Source organism: Sus scrofa, chromosome 2 (genome assembly GCF_000003025.6).
Source record: "Sus scrofa isolate TJ Tabasco breed Duroc chromosome 2, Sscrofa11.1, whole genome shotgun sequence".
Classification (NCBI taxonomy): Eukaryota; Metazoa; Chordata; class Mammalia; order Artiodactyla; family Suidae; genus Sus; species Sus scrofa.
Window position 1 is genome coordinate 120344300 of NC_010444.4, and position 27579 is coordinate 120371878.

Sequence of the window (27579 nt, forward strand, 5' to 3'; positions counted from 1 at the left end):
TTTACAGTGGCGGGCTGATCTGATGGATTCAGTACGAGGACATGTGATTATGGTAAGCAGGCAAAGAATCCCACTGTTTTGTTATTTTTGAGAATAAATTCATGGATGAATAATCTTAGATACACAAAGCTATAATGATGACTTTTAGTATAAAAAAACTTAACAGCTAAATCTCTTAACACTCCCATCCCTGTTTTGCTTAATGTAGGTGATTATCATGACATTACGGAGTCAGAGTTAGGGAGTTGATATTGCACTGGCTTACTTTTAAGAGAGAAAGTTTACTTATGGCTATAGGCGATACGTGGCATGCTTATATTCAGACTTTCCTCATGCTGTTATTAGTTACAGAAATACTACATTTGCATGTACGAATGGTTAGTCACAATCTAGTATAATGTTTAGAAAAATACTAATAAAGTATACTCTACGTGATGAATTTTTATCTTTGTACATAATGGATAGCATAAATTTTCAAGGTGATCAAGAAAAGGAGACACTGAACAAAACCTAAGAAATAATGGATATCATGTTAGTATGACAGATGATTTTCTAAATAAAGCTTAGAGGCATTGCTGTACCTATATTCCTGTCTTTGAATATGTGCAAAAATAACATCTTGGTCATAAAAGTTTTCCCTGTATAGATTGTCAGTAATTTATATCAAAAGTGCATAATCAAGAAAGGATCATTGTTTCTGCCAAATAAACATCTATCCTTTTTTATATTTTCTGCAGTAAAAACTTGCGGCATTTTTAAAACATGGGATTTTTTGTCACATTTTGCAGTCTAGTTCATAGTCATACAGTCTTCAGTTTTGCAAGACTGTAAAAAGGTCCTCCCATTCATTCTCCATTCATTTGCTGGTAATGTGCTTTGCAGATTTAATATGAAGTTAACACCTTAGGCAATGTTTTTTTACTTTCTAAAATGTCATTGTATTTCATGTAAATAGTTGGGGTTTTTTTATCTTTCTTGACACTAAGTATTATAAGTAGAGTTGAGGACGATTTTATCTTTATAGAAATAGAAACTCTGGGCGTTCCCTTTGTAGCTCAGTAGGTTATGAACCCAGCTAGTATCTGTGAAGATGCAGGTTTGATCCCTGGCCTTGCTCAGTGGGTTAAGGATCTGGCCTTGCTGTGAGCTGTGGTGTAGGTCACAGATGTGACTTGGATCCAGTGCTGCTATGGCTGTGGTATAGGCTGGAGGCTGCATCTTGGGGAACCTCCATATGCCACAGCCCTAAAAAAGCAAGAAAGAAGAAGGGGAGGGAGAAGAAAGAAATAGAAATCTATAGAAGAACTGCTGCTTTTTCTACCTTTCCAAAAGTTCAGTAAAGTGTAAATTACCTTTTAGACCCCTCTGGAAGGAGCCCTTTATGCTTTGAGTTGAATCCAGTTGAGGTACAGAAGCACAGGGGGATTCCATGACTTGCCTAGGTTACATGTTGAATAAGTAGGAGAGGTAGAATTGAAGTACTAGGCCCTGATCCTCAATTCATTTCAGCTGAGAAGCAGAGCCATGAATGCTTGCCTTGTGGTTGTTACGTGGAAGGCTCAACAACCAAAGGTGTAAAGAGAGTTGTCTCAAATGTGCCTTTTCCTCCTCTTTTTCTTTCTCTTTCCCTTTCTCCTTCTCTCTCTTCTGCTCTCACACACATAGTTTTGGTTAGCTTGATATATGTATCTCCATCCACATGTACACACACCCCACACGAAATTTTGATTAGTTTTTTTAAAACTTCATTTTACAGCCTTAAGTCGAGGAGTGTCCATTGCTGTGCTTTAAGAGAAAGGCTTTAATATCAGTCACAGCTGGAGAGGGAAGAGGAAACCTACAAGGAGCAGTTTGATTTTCAAGTACATTTTGGTTTTCTCTTAGCTCTTTATTAGAGATTTATGCTTTTGGTAGATGTTCACCTTTAGAATCCAGTATCTTGCCTTTGACTCAATATAAGGAATTATAAATGTTACATCAACAGCAGTTAGTAGCTGTGGAAATCATTTTAATGTCATAAACTGACACCCTAACTATGCTGCAGTATTAAATGAAGAAATTAAGAATTTGCTATTTGATTTTGAGTTTATAAAGCAAATGCCAGAAAGGTTTTTGATTTTCTAAAATTGCACAGCCTTTAAGTGACAGAGATGAGACAAGAACCTAAATACTAGCACTTTCAATCAAATGCTCTTTGTACTGCACTAAATTACTCTTTTCTGAAAAGTAACAGGAATGGCTCATACAGAGAAATGTTGCAATGAGGCTTAAGTTATTGTTTCTTATCTCATATTCATTTAGGTATTCTCACTCCTTCCTTTCTGTATCTTTGTTAATTTTTCTTTTGGATCTGTTTCCTGATTGTGCTGAATTTTTAGAGAAATACCTGCCATTTTTGAGGAGAAAATATGTTAAAATGTTCTCCTCTTTCTCTACTTAAGGCAGAAGAACTGGAGCATAAATATGTCTTCCCTTTTATGCATGTGAATTACAGAATATGTTGAAAATCAACTGTGATAGGCAAACAAAAACACCATGCTGTGAAGTTACTTATATGCTTAATAAGAATTCAGCACCTTAATTAAATCACAAAGCTTAACATCATTATACTCCATTTTGATATTAATATTTGATCAGTGGATATCTACATGTAAACTTTTTATTTACTGTAGAGGTCAAGGTGTAGGATATTAAAGAAGACATTCAACTAGAACTCAATTTTTCTTAAGAGCTCCCAGGTTCCCATAACAATTTTAGACAACACATGCTGTTTTACCGGAAGAATAACTGAGGATATAGTGTGATCACTCTCTCCTTCCCTTGATAAACCTTCTGTTTGTTTTGTAAATTTAATAATTAAAGGTGCATGATAAAACTTGTCATCTCTTTTAGATGCTGCTAAATCAGCAGCTGCCAAGCTCCAGCAGCTCTTCTTTTTATTCCCTTAAACATCAGTTTCCTAGATGGTCATATGTCTAGTATGTCCAAAACCTTCCTACTCAGGAAGCACTAAAATCTACAAGAATTTTAAATTCCAAATCAAAGGGAAGAAGGGGATTCTTCCTAAGTGAAAACATTCCTCAAAGAAATGAAAGAAAACAATTTTTCCTGGAAATTTAGTTTCACTTTTCTGACCATTATATGATTTTTCTAGCAATACTAAGCAATTCTCTACAGGCCCTCCCATTTAACTGTTGAAGCAGAAAAGTACATTAAATCTTACTTAGCCATACTACCTGTAGTAGCATCTGGTGTTCCAGGCGTCTAAAGGCAGTGCAGTAATCATTCCTTACCTGGAGGAAAAGATTCCAGTATTCTCTTTCATTAGGTATTTTCTCTTAGTCTTTCTTTCAGTTACGTGATTTCTTAGAAAAAAAGATTATACGTTCAGTTAACATGATTTGTTGAAAAATATACATATCTACATACACATATATGCATATGTGTGTATATGTACATGCACACACACATGCGCGTGTGCATTGTGTTTGTATATATGTCGTTATGTTCCTTTCTAGATAGTATTCTGTTTCATACCTTGGAAAATATAACCAAAAAAATATAGGTCAAGATGGCTTCTTCCCAGAAACTAAGTTACTAAAGCACTTTTTTTTCACCTTCACATCAGAGATATTAAGAAAAGTTGAGGACTTTTAATTTGGTTTAGACTTTTTTTAGCATCTATTTGGTTTTTACTTTGTTTTCTTGACATACTCAGTTATATATATTTGCTTCTTATTATTTTCAGTGTTTCTTACTTCTCTAAAATACTTTGCATTCCCCCTACACTGATTTCTGCTCCCCCTTTGTTTGTTCACATACATCATTTATATGGTAGTATCTGAAAGTAAAAAAGCAATTTTGAAACAAAAATTGAATAAAATGTCATTGTTCTTAACTATGAAGATTGTTTACTGAGGTTATTATTTCACTCCTGAGTTATCTTCAAGTCAAGCATTCAGGATATTAGTTACCAGACACTTCATGTTTAGTTACGATGGGGTTATGATTGTGTATTGTGTGAAATTCATGTAAGTGTTTTTACAGGTTTATTACCATGAATTTATGGCCAGAGGAACTGTTTAAACTTCCTAATCCATTTTTCTGTTGAGTAGCCTTAGAGTTGAAACATTTAGTTTCCATTTCCCTTATGGGTAGGGGAATCCATGCACACATTTATCATTGATTTCTAGCAGTGGAAAAATGTAGAAGGGATGAGTTTGCTCACCTGTATTTAAAGGAGGGAGAATACTATTTGGGGGGAGTTTTCCTGAAAATAAGATTGATGGAGTAAAAATAAAATTTACATTCCCTATGGGAGATAAACTACCAGAAGCAAACCTCTGTGGTAGATGTTTGAATCAGGAATATATTACAACCAAGGTAAAGTGTTTGGTCTAACTTTCATTTGAGAAGCAGGGACAACCCAGGGTGTTGAGCTGTCAGGCATGAGGAAGAAGGCACTTTTCTCCCCTCCCTTCCTTCCCCCAAATTATAAATAGAAACACTATGTCCTGATAACTGAAAAGATACAATCTAGCTTTTTTCTCTTCCTGCTTTTATTTTCCCCCTGCACCCAAGGGATGAAGTTCCCAGGCCAGGATCAAACCCACCCCACAGCGGAACCCAAGCCACAGAAGTGACTATGCTGGCTCCTTAACCCACTGAGACACTAGGGAACTCCTTCTTATTCTGTTTTGATCAACTTATGTTTTTTTAAGAATTAAGGTTAGCAAACTTGAGAGAGGATCTAAAAGTACTTTTTCAGATGTTTGTTATCTTAACTAAATTACTCAAAGTAGGGAGTTCCCATCGTGGCGCAGTGGTTCATGAATCTGAGTAGGAACCGTGAGGTTGTGGGTTCAATCCTTGGCCTCGCTCAGTGGGTTAAGGATCTGGCGTTGCCATGAGCCGTGGTGTAGGTTGCAGACGCAGCTCGGATCCCGCATTGCTGTGGCCCTGGCGTAGGCCGGTGGCTACAGCTCCAATTCGACCCCTAGCCTGGGAACCTCCATGTGCTGTGAGAGTGGCCCAAGAAATGGCAAAAAAACGAAAAAAAAAAAATTACTCAAAGTAGATCTCTCTATTAATGTAATTATTGCATTACTATGTGCATTGTACTATACGTCGTCTAGAAACTTGGTCTTTTTACTCCTATAATCTTGAAATAAACATTTAATTTTTAGGTGTTACAAATGCTCAGTAGCTCTGTTGTAAATTAATGTGAATTGTAAAATGTTTTGTTACTAACAGTTTAGATGAGTCTATATATCCTAGTCTTGATCCACTGAAATGAATAATTCTCTGTATTAAGGAAAGACATCAGTAAGATTAGAGATTCCTTGACTTCCTGGATCCTTCTTGTTGGTCCTTCAAGAGACTCCATAAAGATAATATAGGTGTTCTATCTTATTCACCAGATTTTCTCCACTGTTCTCAAAACATTACATTATGGGGGTGGGGGGCAGGGGGTAGGAAATCAGTATTTTTTTCTATCGCACTCCCCACCTTTAGCATTGCTTCCCATTCTTTCTTTGGCCATTATTTAAAGCGTATCTACCATGAGCCAAGCATTGTACCACGCTCTGGCAATAAGTGACCTTAATTGCTCTGACCATTATGGAGTTACAGTTTAATAGAGAAGGCAGGTAAGAACATGGACTCCTGGAGTTCCCGTCGTGGCGCAGTGGTTAACGAATCTGACTAGGAATGAGGTTGTGGGTTTGGTCCCTGTCCTTGCTCAGTGGGGTAACGATCCTGCGTTGCCGTGAGCTGTGGTGTAGGCTGCAGATGCGGCTCGGATCCCGCGTTGCTGTGGCTCTGGCGTAGGCCGGCGGCTACAGGCGTAGGCCGGCGGCAAAAAAAAAAGAACATGGACTCCTGAGTCATGCCACCTGGGTTTTACTCTTGGTTGTACCACTTCTTGGTAAAGTTGGATAAGTCACTTAGTTGTTTCCATTCTCTCCTCGTTAAGATGAATGCAACAGTTCTATATTAAATGAGATAATATGTGCGATAATGCATGTAAAATATTAAGCACTGATATTTGGAGGGGAAACTCAAAGGCTGCTATCTCTGACCCTGTTGCAAAAGTGATTTGACCAGCTTTATTTAGTTATAGTATTTTTATTTCACTTTTGGAGCATTTTCCCAGTCCTGCTATAACCTCTCGAGTATACTCTGGTCACTGTTTCTTTTTTCTTTCAGAAAGCTCCTGGTATTCTGTCATTTCTTGGAAGCTTCCTCATTTAACATCTCTTGGCTAGACATCCCTATCCATGTAACACTCATGGCTCCTATTACACATTGTGCAAAAATGTGCATTTATTCCTTCTCTGTACATGCTGCCAGTGTGGATTATTTTTTTCAGTTATTTATTGTTTGTCTCTTATTGTAAATACCTAGAAGGAAAGAGACCATAGCAATCTGCACAGTAGGCAATTAATAACTGAAATAAGTAAAAACAATTTCCATTCTCAATGGTGGAGAATATAGCTTTCTTTCACCAAGCTGTTTACGTGCCTGAAAACAAACAGGACTATCAGAACTGTTCTATTATCTTATCCTTTAGAGGCAGAGGCATACCCTTTGTAAATGAACCCTTTGTAAAATGAGTTACCTCTTTCATTCTTAAGCTTTTACAGTTTTAACTGTTTCTTTCACATCTCATCTTTGTTCTGTTTCTCTGTTGGAACTTGTTAGATTAAGCTTTGGGAATGTCTTTTATTGTGAATAGTAATTTTCTTTTATCTTTTCTTTTCTTTTTTTTTTTTTTTTTTTTTGTCATTTTGCCTTTTCTAGGGCTGCTCTCACAGCATATGGAGGTTCCCAGGCTAGGGGTCTAATTGGAGCCTTAGCCACCGGCCTACACCAGAGCCACAGCCGTGGGATCCGGGCCGCGTCTGTGACCTATACCACAGCTCACGGCAATGCTGCATCGTTAACCCACTGAGCAAGGCGAGGGATCGAACCTGCAACCTCATGGTTCCTAGTCAGATTCAGTAACCACTGAGCCGCGACAGGAACTCCAATGAATAGTAATTTTGTAATTTTTGATTTCTGTTTTGCTTTTTGATTTTTCTACTAGATTCTTACTCTTTTTGTGTTATTAGCATGCTTACCTTTGACTCCTTTCCCAGAGCCATTTGCTTTCTTCCAAGTCTTACTCTAAAGCCTTTCAAAGCTACACAGTGAAGTTACATTAATTGACTACCTATAATTAAGCCATCTCTTCTTTTTTCCTTTTCATTTGCAGTTTGTATATTATGTGCTGTACTTTAACTCATTTAATAAATACTCTCCTTTCTTTTTATAATTCTGTATGAAAATTTTCATTTTCATTTTATTTTCCTCCTTCCTTTACAAAAATGACATCAAGAATGAAACTTTAGGGGTAAATACATACTAAGCCTTTGTATAACTAGCCCTTAATATTTTCACTGTTCTGTGAGAGAAAAGGTTGTCTTAACTGACCACTAACCACATTAGATGCCAGTTTGATGGGACAAATCTGTCATTTAAGACTAATTTTCCACGTAGCATTTCTTGGCAAAACAAATCCAAAGTTATAGAGAAGTCTGTATGATTTTTAATGCTAAGGATGTAGCATGCAAGTGTTAACTGTTCTCATTTTGGAGAGCAAAAAAATAGGCTAAGAGGCTTAAAGCAACTTATTTGTTATTTCTGCATTCTTATGGTTAGTATTGGCTAGTATATGACAGTTTACTGAATCTAAACCAAAGTTACCTGTCTCCTGTTGAATTGTAAATTAAAATGAAACACTAAGACACAAGTCAACATTAAAAATACAACAGTAATTGGTAATGTAGCATAGAGAATGAGACTTTACCTTAAGTCATAATATGGTCATTAAAACATTTAAAATTAACTTACTCAAGGCATCTCTTAAAGGATTTGTTTTTATGTAATTAAAATAATTTTTTTGGACAGATCTACCTGGCAGTCTTCTTTACGATATCCTTAGCTGCTCATTCACTGGAATGGTGACATGTTAATAATAACTTTTTGTATAGTCACCTGCTCTGTTAAACTCAAGCATTTGATGTTATAAAGATCATGTGTATATACGTATACATAAACACATATTCAGACATACTCATGTTTATTTGTGTTATTTGTAAATTTTTTCTCTAGGGGAAATAGTAATGCTTTATTTGCAAAGTTATTATTGACTGATTGTTGGGATGACAAAGAGGAAGATTTGAAATACAATCTGAGTATTTTTGCAGAGGATATACACAGTACTTTGAAAACTGCTTAAAACCACCTAATGAATGAGTATGCATTTTTTGTCAGGTAATAGATCATGCTACAAACTTTTATATTCGATAATGTTACTCATCTAGTCAAACATTTATGAAAAACTCACAGTCAGTGTGTTCACACCCCATATCAAATCCATCAACAAATGCTCTTATCTCTACTTTCAGAATATATGTTCAATATAATTATTCTCACTACCTTTATCACTACCACCTACTTCAAAACCAGATTTTACCTTTTTAGAGCCAGCTTCCCTGAATATTTTATCTAAATTGGGACCTGATTTTCTTCCTCCATATTTTCCCCCCTTCCACTTTATTTTTCTCATAAAACACTCCAGTTTTTGATATTATATCCCTTTTTCACTTATTTATTACCTGTGGCTTATTGTTTGTTTCCCAATTAGAACGTAAGCACCATGAAGGTGAGAATTTTATCTTTCTTATTCATCTGATGGTCTCCAGATGGCAAATCTTAGGTATTCAGGAAAGCAAATGTAAGAAAGAATGAGTGCTGTAAACATGGGAGAAGTTGATGCTATCCATTTAACTCATTCTTGCTTCTCACATTTTTTGAAATTCAAGAATGAATACATGTAAAATTTAGGCTTTGGTGGTCCACTTTGGGAAAACATTTGTCATTATCTACTGAAATTGAATATACATATACCATGTAACTTAGAAATTCCATTCTAGATACATACCCAACTGAAATGCAGATATATATTCACCAGAAGACATGAATAGCAGTATTCATAGCAACACTGTTCATGAGAGTTCCGATACAGAAGCTGCCTAAGTGCCCATGAACAGTAGAATGGATAAATAAATTGTAATATGGTCATGCAACAAAATACTATACATAATTGAAAACCTCTGAACTGTAGCTGTATTAAACCATGGATGAATCACATAAATGTTGAGTGAAGGAAGCCAGAGGCAGAGAATACATATTGTGTAATTTTACTTATCTAAAGTTCAAGCCTATATTGTTAGAGATCAGGATAGTATTTATCCTTAAAGGGATAGTGGTGGAAGGGGACAAGAGGAGGGACTTTTAGGGTGCTCTAGTGTTTTATATGTTAAAAATAGTGCAACATGATAATCCCAGCCTTAAAAGAGCTAACTTAATGAAGGAGCAACAAGCTAACATTAAGCTGAGTAAAATAACTGATGTATGAAGTGTTCTGAATGAACAGATGAAATCATTAATTCTCTTGAGGTGCATGTAGAAAGACAAAATTATAAGTAATTTTAATATCTTTAATAGCTTTAATAACCTTTGTCTTAAGCACCAAATATTTTTATAGAATAAAACTTAGAAGTTCTTTTCTTTTAATAGAATTCTCACAGCCAGATAATTTCATGATGACAAGCCAAACACTTTTTAACAGACATTGTCATAACTTATGATAAAGTGGAACTTTCCTTAAGATAGAGAAGTTTTATTTCTAGATTTAAAAACTGAGTTTTTATAATGTTTTGAATCACAGCAAGTTGAACATGACCATTAAAATATGTGAATGCTATCACAATACAGTGTCAGTACTAAGAAATAATTTTTCTTTGTCTTTTTTCCATTTTTTGGGCCACTCCTGTAGGGATGGAGGTTCCCAGTCTAGGGGTCTAATCAGAGCTATAGCCGCTGGCCTACGCCACAGCCACAGCAACTCAGGATCCGATCCCCATCTGCAACCTATGCCATAGCTCATGGCAACATTGAATCCTTAACCCACTGAGCAAGGCCAGGGATGGAACCCAAAACCTTAGCGTTCCTAGTTGGATTCGTTAACCACTGAGCAACGATGGGAACTCCAGAAATAAAATTTTTTATCAATGATAAATTTCACCTATGAACCAGCAGAATATTGGGTAGCAAATATGGATGAGAAAGCATTTGACACATCCATCACATTGACAAAAATGCAAAGGTCTGATATTTGCCGGATACTTATATGTGGCAATGAGAACTCTTTTATACATTTCCGGTTGCCAAGTGAATTGGTATAGTCACTTTGAAAAGCAGTTACCTAACACCGAATAATTTTGGAGATGCACAAACTCTATGACCCTGAAGTTCATGCCTCCAGACATAAGTGCCAGAGAGCATTGTACGTGTATAGTACAACTGAGCAAAACTTTGTGGGCCCCTCTCCCCAAGTACGAAAGTGCTTCTATGTCCCCTGCCCCTTGTTTGTAAAAAAAACCGAACTGTCCCAGGCCTCCCTGAGTCACAAAAGCGCAGGCTCAAGCAGTTAATAATTAGGACAGTAGAGTTATGGACTCTTTGTCTGATGCAGATTCCTGAGTTGTTTTACAGATACTGTAACTGCAACAAGAGGGAAAAAGCTAACTATGTGATAACCAAACTATAGCCATAAGATAAGCTGCTCCATTTTGAGCAGTGCTGAATCTATGACTAGCACAGTTCCAAAAACCAGCATTAGGAGAATGGTCTTAACATTATTGCTCATAATAATCTATATCTTTGTGGGCATCCAAATAATTTTGTGGCCTGCTCTGTCCATACATGCAAGTGAGCAACTAAAACCATCAGCAAAGAGATGCTGCAGGCCCATGTCAGCATCTTCCAGTCTAATTATACAGCACCCTATGTCAAGGTGAAGAAGTTATAGAAGATGGACCTTCTCCCCCAATCCCATAGAAATGGAATGATGTCTGACAAATGGGAATTTGTAAGCAGCTCTTTTGCCCCTTTCCTGTTTGTCTGTTTCTGTACCCCTTAAACCTTAATTATAAAAATGAGATCACTAGGTAACATTTAATCTAACTCCTAACTTAGGCTCTACTAAATGCAGACAGATATCTTGCCTAATTTGTTCTTCCTCCAGATTAAAAGATCTAGGAAATGAAGAATTAAGTAGTTAAAGAATAACTAGATCTCTAACTTCCACAGCCTCTGTAGCAATCTTGCAGGTAGACCATGCAGTCAAGATAACATCTGAAGAAAGATAGTGAGGAGTCAGCCAGCCTATACGCAGTGGAGAATGATGCAGAACCTATCCTTCTGCCTCAGTGATTCACTGAGATCATTCACTAAGATCACTTTCCCCTTTTCCCTTTAAAAATTGTCATGGCTGAGCAGAATCTTCAGATTTGGTTTTTGGGCACATGAGTCCACCTTTTCCCCAGATTGCTGACTTTCTGATAAAGCAAGTTTCCTTTCTACTAGCATTTGCCTTTCAACCATTGGCTTTTGAGCAATGAGCAGCCAAACCTGAGTTAGGATGACTTACATTTGTAGTGCTGAGAAAATGTACTAATATTAAGGCCTTTTCTAACTGGATAAAAAGGCGGGTTTTGTAAAGTGAGACATGATATAGCAGTCAAAATGGAAACATTAGACTTCTATGTTGTCAAGATAGATAAATTTCAAAAAGCAGTGCTAATTTTTTTTTAAAAAGCAAGTTGCATAATATAGTGCACAGTAACAAGAATTTTGTAAAATTTTAAAACAGTAGTTTGTATTTTTAATGAAAGAAGAAAGGCTCAAGTAGTCTAATAACTTAAGTATCTCTACAGAGAAAATACTATAGTATAGGTCCTTTCTTCTGCAAGGGTTTAACTAGAGATTTGAGGGAAGAAATGAGAAGTATAAAAATTAATGTTATTTGAAATGGCCATTAACTTAGCAAAATTTCATTTATGCTGCCTGATATATTACCAGGAGATCATGTTGTTAAAAGAGCTTGCTAATGATTATTATTTGACTTGCTATTTTTACTCATTAGTGTATTAATATAAATTTGTATAAAGAAATTTCTATGAGGCCCAAATCACATATATGGGTGAAGTTTTTTGCTTGCTTTTCAAATATATGGAAAATTTTAAACACCTAGATTTTAAAGGTCAGAAAAATTTAACACCTGTTTGTAACTATATTTTACACACACACACACACACACACACACACACACACGGGATGTCAGTAATTCATGAAATAAGATTATATTATATAGTACTACTTGAAGTGTACATACAAGATAATGAAGTTTAGTAGGTTAGAGCAAAGACTGGGATCAGAGAGAACTGCATTTGCATTCTAGCCCTGGCACATTAACTTACCTTTCTTAGCCTTGGTTTTCTTAAATCTTGTTAAATAGTGATAATTCCTACTTCATTTTGTTGATTACATGAGAATCTGTGTAAACTACTTAGTATAGTACCCCATATACACCATACTCAGGAAACTATCAACTTTTTAATCCTAACTTCTTTCTCCTGAAGAACAAATTGATAAATATCATTTGAATATTTTATTCTTTCAAAAGTTGATTTTCTTTGTAATGTAACTCAGAGTAATATAAATTGTACCTGAGGTGCAACAACCATTTGTAGCAATGGTTAATGGAAAAACACAGAGTTCCAATTTGCAAAGTCAAAACCTGTATAGTCGTCCTTGGGTATCTCCACAGGGTTGGTTCCAGGACCTTCTGTGGATACCAAAATCTATGGATGCTCAAGCCCCTCATATAAAATGGTATAGTACTTGCTTGTAACGTACACACATCATCCCATATACTTTAAATCATCTGTGGATTACTTATAATACCTACAACTATGTAAATGCCATGTAAATAGTTATAAATACTGTAGTGTAAATGTTACATGCATGCTTGCTGCTGCATGGAAAATTCAAGTTTTGCTTCTTGGAATTATCTGAATTTTTTGCTTTTCAAATATTTTTGGATCTGGGGTTGGTTGAACCCACATACCACAGGGTTGACTGTACTTTCCCCTCTTAAAGTTCTACGAATAGAAGCAATAGTCCTCTCCCCAGGTACTTTTCCATCTTGTGATGAGTAGGAATAAATATACCCACATATCTCAGCCTGTGGTGGTGGCCCTGGTTGCCTGGGGCTGGGTGAAAAGTAGAAATAACAGGAGGCACTGAAATGCCATATTGTGCTGAGGGAAAGGATGTTGGGGTGGGGAGATGAATAATGGAAGGTGTAAAATGGTAGGGCAGGGTACCAGGTGTAATGAAAGTCCCCAAATAACCATGTGGGGAGTTCCTGTTGTGACTCAGCAGTTAATGAACCCGACTAGCATCCATGGGGATGCAGGTTCAATCCGTGACCTTGCTCAGTGGGTTAAGGATACGGTGTTGCCATGAACTGTAGTGTAGGTTGCAGATTTGGCTTGGATCCTGCGTTGTTGTGGCTGTGGTGTAGGCCAGCGGCTACAGCTCCAATTGGACTCCTAGCCTGGGAACCTCCGTATGCCGTGGGTGCAGCCCGAAAAAGACAAGAAAAAAAGAAAGAAAAAAATAACCATGCCAACTGAACACTATTTCAAGAAATACTCTTGGCATTTTGCTGAAATTAGTTAATGAGTGATGTATCACATTTTGTGATTCCAAACTTCTTTAAGAATACTAACTGAATTTTTAATCATTTGTTTTAATATGAAATTATTATATGTTAGTACAGACGTTGAAGGCTATCAGTAAACCCGTGTTAGAACTTAAATGATTATAAGAAATCAAGAGTTTTGTAAATACATGCTATTGAAAACTTCTTGTTTTAGGGTGCCTAGAATAAAACTTCGATCACATAGTTTTTTGTGGTCAGTATTTTTAGAAATAAACTTTGAGCATAAGATTGAATGCTCTTAGAAGACAGGGTTTGTAACTTTTATTGCTATAAACTATACACTATGACTAGCATCCCTTCTACAAAATGGGAATTTAATAAATATGTTAATGAATAGCTATCCATGGAAATAACGTATTTTATTTCTTTTATTGCTTTGTTTTCTTTTATAAGCCTGCTTTCTTTTAGAGAATCATATAAGTTACCAGGGAGGCTTAAGATATGAAAGCACAGTGTACTATTTTTATTATGAGAAGTTCAAAGACCATCTGCATTTATTAATGATCACCACTAAGCACTTCTTGGTATTTATTCTACTAAATAATGAGTTGTAAAGATGGCAGAGTCAAACTGAGAGGTGAATACCAGGCTCTCTCACTAGCTGGAAGATTTGCTCTTTCACATCTATTTTTCAGCTTTATTTTAGTATCATTCATATGTGTGCCTCTGCAAAATGACAAATTACCATAGGCCCTGAACCTTTGGGTCAATGTCACTGTGAAAATAGTCACTGAATAGCTAGGGTCTCTGCAAGGATCCTTAACCTGTAAGGGTTCTGTCTTCAGAAGGTCCATGAAGCTCCTGAAATTATTTGCTGCATTTTATGGATTTGTGCATACACATTTTCTTTTTTTTTTCTGAGAAGATGTCTGTAACATTTATGAGTACTATCAAGTGTGTAACCCAAGAAAGGTTCAAAAGCTCTTCAGAGGCCTTTTACATTGCATAAAGCCTTGCCATCTCAGTTCTTTGATGTACAGCATATACTCTAGAGGAATGAAGATACTATGTGTGTTTATTTATCAGTCTTATTTTAATTTTACAGTCTAGAAAATTTGTGCCCTTTTCATAATACGTGGGTATTTCTTTTTTATGTGAATTCATATTTTGATGCAAATGCAGTGTGAGTGAATGGAATTGATAAATGTGAATGATGCTTTACATATTTTTATTATTTATGTGCATGAATTCATTACTAAAGAGGGGAAGAAAAATTTTTTTCATATTTTACTTGTAGTTCTTTTCATGGAATAGAATAATTTGAAATAAATTTTGGATTGAATTTAAAATTTTCATATTCAAAATATACTTTTTTAAAATAAGAGACCTGCTTTTATGGAAGTACTAATCCCTAACTCATTCTATAGAAATGAGATCTTATACAAAAAATAGTCATATGGTATATAGAGTAGACTAAACCATAATTGATTATTATGAGTGTATGTGAATGTTTGTTTTGTTTGAACTGGATTTTACGATAGTGTCGGACTTCTTCGTTAAAGCTTTAGCTGCTGCTTCCTGGACTTCTTTGTTGTCTAAGGGAAACAAACTTCCTAGAAAGTGGAACTATAGAGAAAGTTAAAAATAGACAAGAGAATTAGAAGACCTAATTACAGTCTAACCTTAATTAATATTTTTGAACTTGATGAGTAATTTATTTCAAAATTACAGCACCCACTGTCATGAAATGTATCACCTGTATAAACAAGCAAGTGGGAAACTGTTTTGCTGACTTAAATTAAATTTTTGCAAACAAGACATTTTTATTCTGTCACCCAAAAAAGGAAGCATATTGGTTATTTTAATTAATAAAAAATAACTGGAATTAATAGCCATTTTTTGGGTATTTACTTGTTATAGACACTTTCACATGTCACCTCATTCGATCTTTACAACTGTCTGAGATAAATAATACTGCCATTTTGATGAGGAAGCTGAAGCAAAGTGACTTGTTCTAGGTGTTCTTTGGCAGGTAATAATAGGTGCTCAGTATTTGTTAAATTGAGTTACGTTGGTATCTGTGACTCCCTAATCCTTTCCTTCTTCACTGTCTCCATTTCTGCCTTTATCTGTAGTTAAATTATGGCCTCAGGACCCCGGGCCTTGATACATAGAACATGGACATGTACCCAGTGTGGTATGTGCCACCCTGTCAGCAAACTTTCATCATGTTGTTTAAGAGAAATAGGACCTGGAGTTCCCGTCGTGGCGCAGTGGTTAACGAATCCGACTAGGAACCATGAGGTTGCGGGTTCGGTCCCTGCCCTTGCTCAGTGGGTTGACGATCCAGCGTTGCGGTGAGCCGTGGTGTAGGTTACAGACGCAGCTCGGATCCCGCGTTGCTGTGGCTCTGGCGTAAGCCGGTAGCTACAGCTCCGATTGGACCCCTAGCCTGGGAACCTCCGTATGCCGCGGGAGCGGCCCAAGAAATAGCAAAAAGACAAAAAAAAAAAAAGAAAAAAAGAAATAGGACCTATTTTATATAATCCTGTATAAAAGTTACGTGAAGTAGATTTCCTGCACCTCCACTCCTGCTTACTCTTCACCAGTTATGGGTGAAATATTGATGGCCTTTTCTAAGCATTCTATGCCAGTAGAGATGGATCCTCATTTTTCTTAATTGTTTGGGTAGATAAGAAATCCTTAATATAGTTTTTGCTTACTTTGGTTTCTTGGGAGAGAGTATATTTTATGGATATACATAATTGTCCTTTTGCTCTCCCATTTTTCTGTCAGCCTCTTTTTAAAATAGTAGTTAGTTCTGTGACTGATATCAAATTGGTGTGTTATGGAATATTAAAGAAAGAAATAAAAACTATATTGTACGGTCGGCATTTTATAAAGATCTAAGTATATGAAGAAAGTTTATTTACATTAAAGACAACACCCTGGAGTTCCCATCATGACGCAGTGGAAACGAATCCGACTAGGAACCATGAGGTTGAAAGTTTGATCCCTGGCCTCACTCAGTGGGTTAAGGATCTGGTGTTGCCATGACCTGTGGTGTAGGTCGCAGACGGGCTCGGATCTGGCATTGCTGGCGTAGGCCGGCAGCAGCAGCTCCGATTAGACCCCCTAGCCTGGGAACCTCCGTATGCCATGGGTGAAGCCTTAAAAAGACAAAAAACCAAAAAAAAAAAAAAAAAAAAAAAAGCCGCACCCCATAATACTTTAAGTGTTATAGCTAGAATTGGAGTATCAGTACATTATGGTCAAGTTCATTTAGTTGAAGAAAATATGATAGGTAACAGTATTAGGTAATTGCCTGCCACACCTAACTTTTATAAAAAGGGAACAATTTTTTAAAGTTTGTGAAGATTATGTTAAATATTTTGTTTATTCAGGTGTTGTACTACATTTAAAAATTAGTGGTTTTTTTCCTTGTTCTCATTTGTTTATAATCTTTTAATATTGCCTAATTATTTAGATCAATCCAAAGTATATGGTTTTTTTCAAATGAAGATTTCCTTTGTGAAGGAAATTTTGGTGTAAATATTAGAAGAAAAACAATATTTTTCCTTTTTAGTGTAGAAGTCAGACTAGAAAAGCTGTTCCTGAAGTTGTCCCTGTGGGAAAGGAAAAGCTTTATCATTTATAGAATTTGATATCAAGGGGACGGTTATTCTGAAGTTAGACAGACCAGACTGTTACAGCACTGATAATTTTCTCCAGTTCCATTAGAGACTTAATCATGAAAGAACACAATGTCAGGTATTTCTGATACAGTGTTTTTGCATACAGAAGAAGCATTTTTAACATTAAGGAATGTGTTTTTCCTTTGATTTATATTTTTAACCGTTATGTAAAGTTTTTATTATTGGAAAAAATAAATAGCAAACTAATCAGAATATTTTACATTGAGGAGAAAATTTGAATTCTTACAGTCTTTATTAGTAATGTTTTCTGTTGTTTCTTTTGTTTTAGAAGATTGTTTTACTTCTCAACGACATGCATTACAAGAGTGAGGAAAAGCTGATCACATAAAATACATCTAGTATATATATAGTATTTACATGACCCAGAAGGTTTTGCTTTTATGCTTTCTGTAGAAGCATAAGACAAATCTGTTGTTCTTATAGAAACAGTTTAAAAAATATTAGGTTGTGGTTTTATCTAAGACCTGTATTTTCACCACAGTTATTACAAACTTCATAGTTAATCACCAGTAAATTTTCCACATGTCTGATTAGAACTTTTTAAAGTGAATACAAATTAAACTTTTTTGGTATTAAGAAATGAAATTAGTCTCTAGTTTTCCTTTTTCATACTGTTTCTGTCAAGTTTTGGTCTTAAGGTTATATCAGATTTGTTTGAAAGAGTGGTAGAGCCCAGATTGTGCTAACTTTGAAAGCCAGGCATCAAAGCTGAAGCTTTCTATGTAGACAGCTGGGAGCTAGTAGAAACCTCATGAATGGGGTAGTTTAGAAAAAAAGACATAACAGTCTTTTTTTTTTTTTTTAATGGCTGTACCTGTGGCATATAGAAGTCCCCCAGGCCAGGTATTGAATCCAGCCCGGAGTTGTGACCTACACCACAGCTGCCACAATGCCAGATCCTTTAACCCACTGCACTGGGTCATGCCTCTGCATTGACCCAAGCTGCTGAAGTCAGATTCTTAACCCACTGTGCCACACAGCAAGAACTCCTAAAAGTGCATTTACAAGTCATGGCTGACTCACTTTGCTATACACCTGAAACTAAATGAACATTGTAAGTCACCTATACTCCAATAAAATTTATCTTTAAAAAAAAAGTCATCAGAGTTTCTTTTGTGGCTCAGCAGGTTGAGGACTCGATATTTTCTCTGTGAGGATGGCCTCACTCACTCGGTTAAGGATCCAGCACTGTCACAAGCTGTGTCATAGGTTGCACATGTGGCTTGGATCCAGTGTAGTGGTGTCTGTGGCGTAGCTGCCAGCTGCAGATCCAGATCAACCCCTAGCCTGGGAACTTGCATATGCTGCAGGTGAGGCCATAAAAAGAAAAAAAGAAGTTATTTCTAGGTACCTATAAAACATGATCAAGTAAATTACAGCTTCAGATAAATCCAGGTGCTGAGTTTCTCAAACATACTCCACTCCATTGGTGTTCTTCAGGAATAAAGACAAGTGTAAGTTACGGGGCATCCAACTGGGAAGCAAAGGAACTCTCAGCCACTAGAGAGTGAATGACTGAAAGGTGACTGTATTTGTCTTTGCCTTTTGTTTCTTTTATTCCATTTTGTTCCTGTTTAGAAGAGAATCATAGGAATCATAGAATCATAAACTTTGGGAATGTTAGGGGATGACAGAAAAACATCTTTATGCACCAGAGTTTCTGAGCTTGTGGCTTAGACTCTTTGAGAAAAAGAAGAGTGGGAGTTCCTGTTGTAGCTCAGTGGTTAACAAACCCAACTAGGATCCATGAGAGGAGATGGGTTCGATCTGTGGCCTTGCTCAGTGGGTTAAGAATCCAGCAGTATGTGAGCTACAGCATAGGTCGAAGCTGCAGTCCAGATCCCACATTGCTGTGGCTGTAGGCCAGCTACAGCTCCGTTATGCCTGGGAACTCCCATATACCATGGGTGCAGCCCTAAAAAAGAGAAAAAGAAGAGTAGAGTTATTACTAAGGATCCATGGACCCATAATCAAACCAAGACTCATCTAGACACTGAAAAAAAAAATAACATTCATCTTTTTCAGATATACTCAATTATTTCATAAATAAATCTATATTATCAACTGAATAATTATATTTTTGAATTTTTAATACATTTTTTTGATTGTTAGTATTTATTCCCTGGCAGTCTGTAGGGTTTTTGTTTGTTTGTTTTAAAGGAACTCTCTTCTAATTAAACACCAATTCCTTTATCTTACTGCTGAGGATAGTCATGGTTATCCAGTTACTCATGTTTACACAACTATTAGTCACAGACTCCATTCCAGATTCCCTAGAAATTGCTATGAAGATGAGTTCTTTCTTAGATTTATGGTACTAACTATGGGTGTTTAACTTTGAAAAAAGTGTAGATAACCTGATTCTCTTGACCTTGGGCTTTGCATAGGTTGAAAGTAACATTGTTGCTTTTTGAAAGTTGATTAAGATAGCTCTTGTTTTTGTAAAATTGTTCTTAAATTTAAAACATATTTTAGGAGTTCCCATCATGGCACAGTGGTTAACAAACCCAACTAGTATCCATGAGGACATGGCTTCGATCCCTGGCCTTGCTCAGTGGGTTAAAGATCCGGTGTTCCCGTGAGCTATAGTGTAGGTCGCAGACGCGGCTCGGGTCCCGAGTTGCTGTGGCTGTGGCGTAGGCCAATGGCTACAGCTCTGATTAGACCCCTAGCCTGGGAACCTCCATATGCTGTGGGTGTGGCCCTAGAAAAGGCAAAAAGACAAAAATAAGTAAATAAATAAAATATATTTTATACTTTCAATTTAGCAAATTATTTTAGAAGTGGTCCCACTGATTCTTTAGAATGTTACCTTTTAGTTCTAGCTACCGTCGTTTATTTAAATGGATAGTAAGTCAAGAAGAAAGTAAGGGTGAATTTTTGGAGTCCTTTGTTTATTTCCCATAATTGTTTTTACCAGAGGAAAAATAACTAGATAGATAGGAGGACAGACAGTTCAACTAGAAAAAATAAATAAAACTTTTGTACCAGGTTTATGAGAATGTGTGATTCCATGGATCTGTGCATGTCCTTTAGTGAGCAGATGGTTGTGGATGAGCCTCAGACCATCAGCCAGCTCTGGTGAGTGTGTGGTAATTGCACATAGAGATGTGAGAAAGGGAAGAAAAAAATGTTAATGCTCCCTGGGGTATTAAGGATGGGGGGAGGGCACAGAGCACAATTAAGAAGAAATTGTGTCTTACTCTGTAATGATAAAGTCCAATTGAAACCTCTTTGTTTTCATGAAAACGTTCCCAAAGATGTGAAGAATAAATAGTGAGCCAGTTATGTGGATCTTAAGTGGTGGAATTTTAAGTTAGAGTGTTGGAATTAAACTTGAATAGTTTAATATGGAAATCTGTTCATCCTGAGATCTTTCTTGGTAAAAACAAAGAAACTTGTAACATGGGTTAGGATTACTTTGGTTAACAATTATAGTTTCTATATCCATTAGGCTGTCAAACTCTTATAATCCAAATGATACTAAATTGACTCATTGACTTATCTAGCTATACGGGGCATATGCTTTTGGAAGTAGAACAGAAGTACAAGAGTGTACTTGTAATCATAAAATTCACACAATGTTTAATGAGAACTTTAACATTCTATGCAAGAGCATGAGGCTGGACAGAAAGATAATCTTATAAGAAATTATCTCAATTATTCATTTTGACCTTTTGTTCAGGGAAGAAACTAGAATTCAAAAGAAAACATTTAGACTTTGTTTACATTGTTTATTTTTGTTGATTGGTATCTGAGATTGCTCTTAATTCGACTCTATAAAATATTTAATAGTATTTTGTGTTTGTTTAGTTTTATTTGTCTGTTTCTTATTTCTTTTCAGTTGACATCTTTCACTGTATTTTTACTGTCCATCTACAAGTTATATATTGCAAGCCTTTACAGGTATCATATTCCTATGTTAAGTAATAATTTTCTTATAAAGAAAAAACAGGATAAAAATGTGAGGAAATGAAATCTAGGAACTACTTTAGAAACATCAGTGGATTTCTACTTTAGTGATGAGGAATGTAAAATAAGTTAAATTTATGTACCAGAGAAAAAAGTTTTCATTACAAAATAAAATATGAAGCAAGAAGTGAGTATACTTATCCATATTTTATTTAAATGTAATTATTCAACAAATGACAGCTGAGTTCTAAAGTAGGTGCTAGAGTCTTTCGTAGGCTCTGAGAATGTATTTGTACACACATATTGGTGGATCAGACATTGCATTTATAATTAGAAACTTAGGGAGTTCAAAGAAGGGAAAGCTCATGGTGCAAGCAGAATACAGTCCAAGGAGCCTCAGAAAAGATCCAAGCTGAGGCATGAACTGCAACTGCAAGGTTCAATCAGAGCTAGAGAGAGAGAAGGGTTATGGAGAGGGTTATAGACAGTGGGAGTTGCATGTTCAGAAACCCTGAAATGTTTCAGGGTTGATATGTTGTAGGGAACTCTAAAAGATGTTCATTGTCATGAAGTGGAGGTAGTGAGATGAGGTGAAACCAGACAGGAATGATTCAGAAGGTAATAGTTGAAATCACCCTATTAAATAAGGTGCTCAGCATAGCTTTAAGAATGAAGGTGAATTCCAGTCAGTGTTCCTTGCCTAATTGCTTAAAAGCATTTTTATGTTTCTAAGTGCTGAAATCTTCTTGCATATTTTTTTAAAGGCAAGCATGTTTTAGAAACATCATTATAAATCTATGGAAATGTATTTTCTATTAATAGCCTATTTTTTAAGATCAGAGCATCTGAAACTTCCATCTCCAGATCTGTTCCCTTAATTTTAATGTTTTCTGACCTTAAGTCCAAGTGCTACAAGGAGACTGGGTTTGGAGGTGTAACTCAACCTTTTTTACATTGAACCAGTATTTTTAAATTGAGAAACAGTCCATAAATTCTTGCTTCTCAAATTAGCCATTCACCTATATGAGGACTTTGGTAGGGAAACTGTTTTGTTTGTTCACCAGAATTAGAAAACTGCATGTACAGCGGAGCCGTCTGTGTTTTCACTCACTGTTATCTCCAGTGCCCGCCATTGCCTGTTACTCTGTTGATGCGCTATATTTGTTGATTGGATTAATACTAAATTTTATTTTCGAGTTCTTTTATTTGATTCTTCCTTGGTTTTGTGATAAAATCCAGGTCTGAGGTGGATGAAGTATTATAGTATAATTTGAGAAATCTTTAAATTGAAATGTAAGATGGGTGAGAATATTATTTTAACATTTTACATATTGTCCAATAGTATTCCACTGTCTAAATATATCCTATTGTGTTTATCCATTCAGTAGTGGATGGTCATTTGGATTTTTTTTCCATTTTAGTGCTGTTATTCATAATGCTTCTGTAACGTTCATGTGCAAGTCTTTGGAAACATGTTTTCATTTTTCTTAGGTTAAAACCTAGGAGTAGAGTTTATAGAAAATATGATAAGTTTAACTTTTCTTTAAGAAATTTCTGAACTCTTCCAAAGTGGCTGTGCTATTTTACTTTCTCACAGCAAAGTGGGAAGCTTTCAATTTTTCCTATTTAGTAATGCTTGATACCGTCAATCTTAATAATTACAGCCATTCTAGCAAATATGTAGTGATGTCTTATTGCGGTTTTAAATTTGCATTTCCTTAAAGACCAGTAACGCTGCAAGTATTTTCATGTGCTTATTTGTCACTTTATGTTTTTTTGTGTTGGAATGTCTGTTCACATCTTTTATCCATTTGTTCTTGCACTATTTGTCTTCTTATTAATATAAATTGTCAAAATTCTTTAATATTCTGGATACAAGTACTTTATCAGATTTTCAACTATTTTCTCCCAGCTAGGGGTGTGTCTTTTCTTTTTTTTTTTTTTTTTAATGATTTCTTTCAAGAGAAGTTTTTACTTCTGATGATTCAGCTTATCAACTTTTTCTCTTACACATTATGCTTTTAGTGTCAGAGCCAGAAATCTTTGCCTAGCCCCAAGATCAAAAAGATTTTTCTTCTAGAAGTTTTATAGAGGAAAGGATAGTCTTTTAACAAGGAGTGTTGGGACAGTCAGATGGGTTTGTGTGTTATCCTTTGCTCCAGATAATTCTCTGGTGGCACCTTTGTCTAAAATCAGTTTGTCATAAATGCAAGTGTTTGTTTCTGGACTTTCTTTCTCTTCTGCTGCATTGATATATACCTCCATTTTTAGGCCAATACCACATTGTTTTGATTGTTGGAACTTAATAGCAAGTTTTTGAAATTGGATTATATAATTCCTTTGACATTGTTCTTCTTTCTCAAAATTATTTTGCCTTCTTTACATTCGTAGCATTTCCATATATAACTCAGAACCAGCTACAAAAATACATATTGGGATTTTGATACAGATTACATTTTATCTAGATGAGGTTGGGAAAATTTTCACCTTAACAATATTGAGTTTTTTAGAATGTAGCTGTATATTTGTTTACATTTTCTTTAAATCCTCTTAGAGATGTTTGGTAATTCTCAGTGAATAGATCTTGTGCTTTTGTAGCTAAATTATTGCTAAGGGTTTTTTTTTTTTTAATGCTCTTATGAGTGTAATTATTTTCTTGATTTCACTTTTGAATTGTTGGTAGTATGTAGAAATATAATTTTTAAAATTGGCCTTATAACCTGTGACTTTGCTAAATACTAGTTAAGGTTCTATGCTTTTGGAAATTTCTTAGAATTTTCTACATATAGAATCATGTTGTATGAGAATACAGACATTTTACTTCTTTTCAAATGTGTTTGCTTTTAATTTTTTTCTTGCCCTAACTGTGCATTTTAGAATTGCCCATACAGTATTAAATGGAACTGATTGGAGCATAAGTTCTTGCCTTGTCCCCAGACCTAAGGCAAAAGCAACCACTCTTTTTAAGTGTGATGTTAGCTGTAGATTTTTTCATATATGTGTTTTAAGAAAATTCTCTTCTATTTCTACTTAGTTTATGAGTTGTTGTTTTAGAGATTATTTCATTTAATGGTAGGATTGCTATTAGACCAAACAGTTTTTCAAAAATTGGAATCATGATAGTTTCGATTTGCATTTCTCTAATAATTAGTGATATTGAGCATTTTTCCATATGCCTGTTGTCCATCCATATGTCTCCTTTGGAGAAATATCTTTTTAGGTCTTCTGCCCGTTTTTCAATTGGGTTGTTTGGGGTTTTTTTTGTTGTAGAGTTGTGTGAGTTGTTTCTGTATTTTGGAGATTAGGCCCCTGTCTGTTGCATTGTTGGCAGAGATTTTCTCCCATTCTGTGAGTTGTCTTTTAGTTTTTAGTTTTTTTTTTTTAATGTATTCCTTTCCTGTGTAAAAGCTTTTGAGTTTGATTAGATCCTATTGGTTTATTTGTGTCTTTATTGTCATTATTCTAGGATGAAACAAGATGTTGCTGTGATTTATGTCAAAGAATGTTCTGCTTATGTTTTCCTCTAGGATTTATATAGTGCCTGGCCTTATATGGTTTTTAATCCATTTTGAGTTTGTTTTTGTATATGATATCAGATAGTGTTCTACTTTCATTCTTTTACATGTAGCTTTCCAGTTTTCCCAGCACCATTTATTGAAGAGGCTATCTTTCTTCCACTGTATGTTCTGTCCTTCTTTGTCCTTGGATTAGTTGCCCATAGGTACTTGGGTCTATATCTGGGCTTTCAATCCTGTTCCATTGGTCTATATTTCTCTTTTTGTGCCAATACCATGTTGTTTTGATGATTGTAGCTTTGTGGTATTTTTCTAAAGTCAGGAATCTTGATTCCTCCATTTTTGTTTTTCTTTTTCAATATTGCCTTACCTATTTGAGGTCCCTTGTGTTTCTATACAAATTTTAAAATATTCTGTTTGAGTTCTGTGAAGACTGTCTTTGGTAATTTGATAGGGATTGCGTTGAATCTACAGTGAGGTACCCCTCACATCAGGCAGAATGGCTGTCATTAACAAGACAACAAATAATAAATGCTGGAGAGGGTGTGGAGAAAAAGGTACCCTCCTTCACTCTTGGGATATAAATTAGTACAACTACTATGGAAAACAGTATGGAAGTACCTCAGAAAACTAAATATAGAACTACCATATGATCTAGCAATTCCACTATTGGGCATATATCTAGATAAAACTTTCATTGAAAAGTATACACACACCCCTATGTTCAAAGCAGCACTGTTCACAATAGCCAAGACACGGAAACAACCTAAATGTTCATCAGCAGAACATTTGATGAATGAAATATTACTCAGCCATTAAAAAAGACAAACTAATGCCATTTGCAGCAACATAAATGGAGCTAGAGACTCCCATACTAAGTGAAGTAAACTGGAAAGAAAAAGACAAATACCATATGATATCACTTATTTACGGAATCTAAAATATGGAACAGATGATCCTATCTAAAAATAACAAACACACAAACAAATAACAGAAACATAGCATGGCCAAGAAGAGCCCACTCGATGTTCCTGGGGCCGGGGGCGGGGGGGAGGGGGGAAGCAGTGGGAGTGATAGGCATTTGGAGGTTTGGGAGATGCAAATTTTTATATCTGGAACGGATGGACAGTGGGATCCTACTGTACAGCACAGGGAAATGTGTGTGATTGGATCACTTTGTTGTACAGCAGAACCTGATGAAAATCAACTATACCTGAATAATAACAATAATAATATAAATATAAAAATAGGAGTTCCCGTCGTGGCGCAGTGGTTAACGAATCTGACTAGGAACCATGAGGTTGTGGGTTCGATCCCTGCCCTTGCTCAGTGGGTTAACGATCTGGTGTTGCCGTGAGCTGTGGTGTAGGTTGCAGACGCAGCTCAGATCCCGCGTTGCTGTGGCTCTGGCGTGGGCCGGTGGCTACAGCTCCGATTAGACCCCTCGCCTGGGAACCTCCATATGCCGTGGGAGCGGCCCAAGAAATGGCAAAAAGGCAAAAAAAAAAGAAATAAAAATAAAGTAGAAGTGAAAATTTTCAAAAATGGAGTCATGATGTAAGCACTGTTATGTTACCTTATGTTAGTAATTAAATCTTATAGGCTTTCTTTTTAGAACAATTTTAGGTTTACAGAAGAACTGAACAGTGTCCCCATGTATCCCATCTCTCCCTGAATAGTTTGTTCTATTATTAACATCTCGCTTTAGTGTAGTACGTTTGTTAAAATTGATGAACCAATATTAATACATTATTATTAACATAAAGTCTTATAAATTTTGCTGTAAATAATCATATATTTTTAATTAAGAGAAGAAAGGGAAAAAATCACTTACTCATTACTTCTACCCATGTATTTTCCTCTTACTCTTCTTTAGACCCAAGTTGCCATTTAGTGTCATTCAGACTGAAGGATTTCTTTTATCATTCATTGTTACTAAGGCCTGCTGACAACATATTCTCCGTTTTTAAACGTTTATCTTAACATGTCCTTATTTTACTTTTGTTATTGAAGGTTTGGACTTCCTGAAAAATAGAATTCTTGGTTTATGTACTTAGAATGTGTTGTTTCAACTTCTTTGGCTCCATAGTTTCTGAAGATAATTCAGCTGTCTTAATGTTTTCACCTTTATGGAATTTATCTGGCCCCTTTCAAGATTTGTTTTTTTATCTTTGGTTTTCAGCAGTATGACTTTGCTGCTTTTAGTATAAATTTTCTTTGTGTTTAGCCTGCTTAGATTTTGTTTAATTTCTTGGACTGTAACCTATTTTCTATCTGGGAATTTTTCAGCCATTGTATCTATTGATATATTTTTTTTCCCTTTTATCACCTGTCCTGCTAAGATTCCAGTTACACATGTTGGATCATTTTGAATTATCTCACGCATCTTTGATGTTCTGATCATTTTACCAAAAAATCTTCTCTTTTACCTTTGAATTGGGTAATTTCTATGAATCCAACTTTAGTTTTACTAATTCTTCCTCTACCCATCTCCACTTGGTTGTTGTACTCATTTAGACTGTTTTATTTCACTGATTTTAGTCTTCAAATCTAGAATTTCCTTTTTTTTTATTTTCCATTTTTCGCTTAAGATTTCCTCTGTGTTCACTCACTAATAACATATTTTCCTTAAAATTTTAATCACAGCTTCTTTGAATTAAATGTTACTTCTTTGATTTATTTTATCTACTAAATTCAGCATCCAAGACCAGACTGCATTTTTTCCCTGAGGATAAGTAGTATTTCATGTTTTTTTGCATGCCTAGAATTTTTGCTTGAAAACTGGACAGTTTAGGTTATATGTTGAACTGACTCTGAG

At 35.6% G+C, this 27579-nt stretch overlaps 1 protein-coding gene across 13 annotated transcripts in view; it reads left to right on the top strand.

Annotated features, from left to right (window-relative positions):
* The window catches only part of COMMD10 (COMM domain containing 10), a 205867-nt gene that overhangs the window by 105757 nt on the left and 72531 nt on the right, over positions 1–27579 (top strand). Inside the window, exon 6 of one of the 13 annotated variants that reach the window (XM_021079292.1) lies at positions 21179–24444. Within the exon in view, the coding sequence (XP_020934951.1) occupies positions 21179–21310 (132 nt within the window). The 3' untranslated portion in view covers positions 21311–24444. 13 annotated transcript variants of the gene reach the window in all.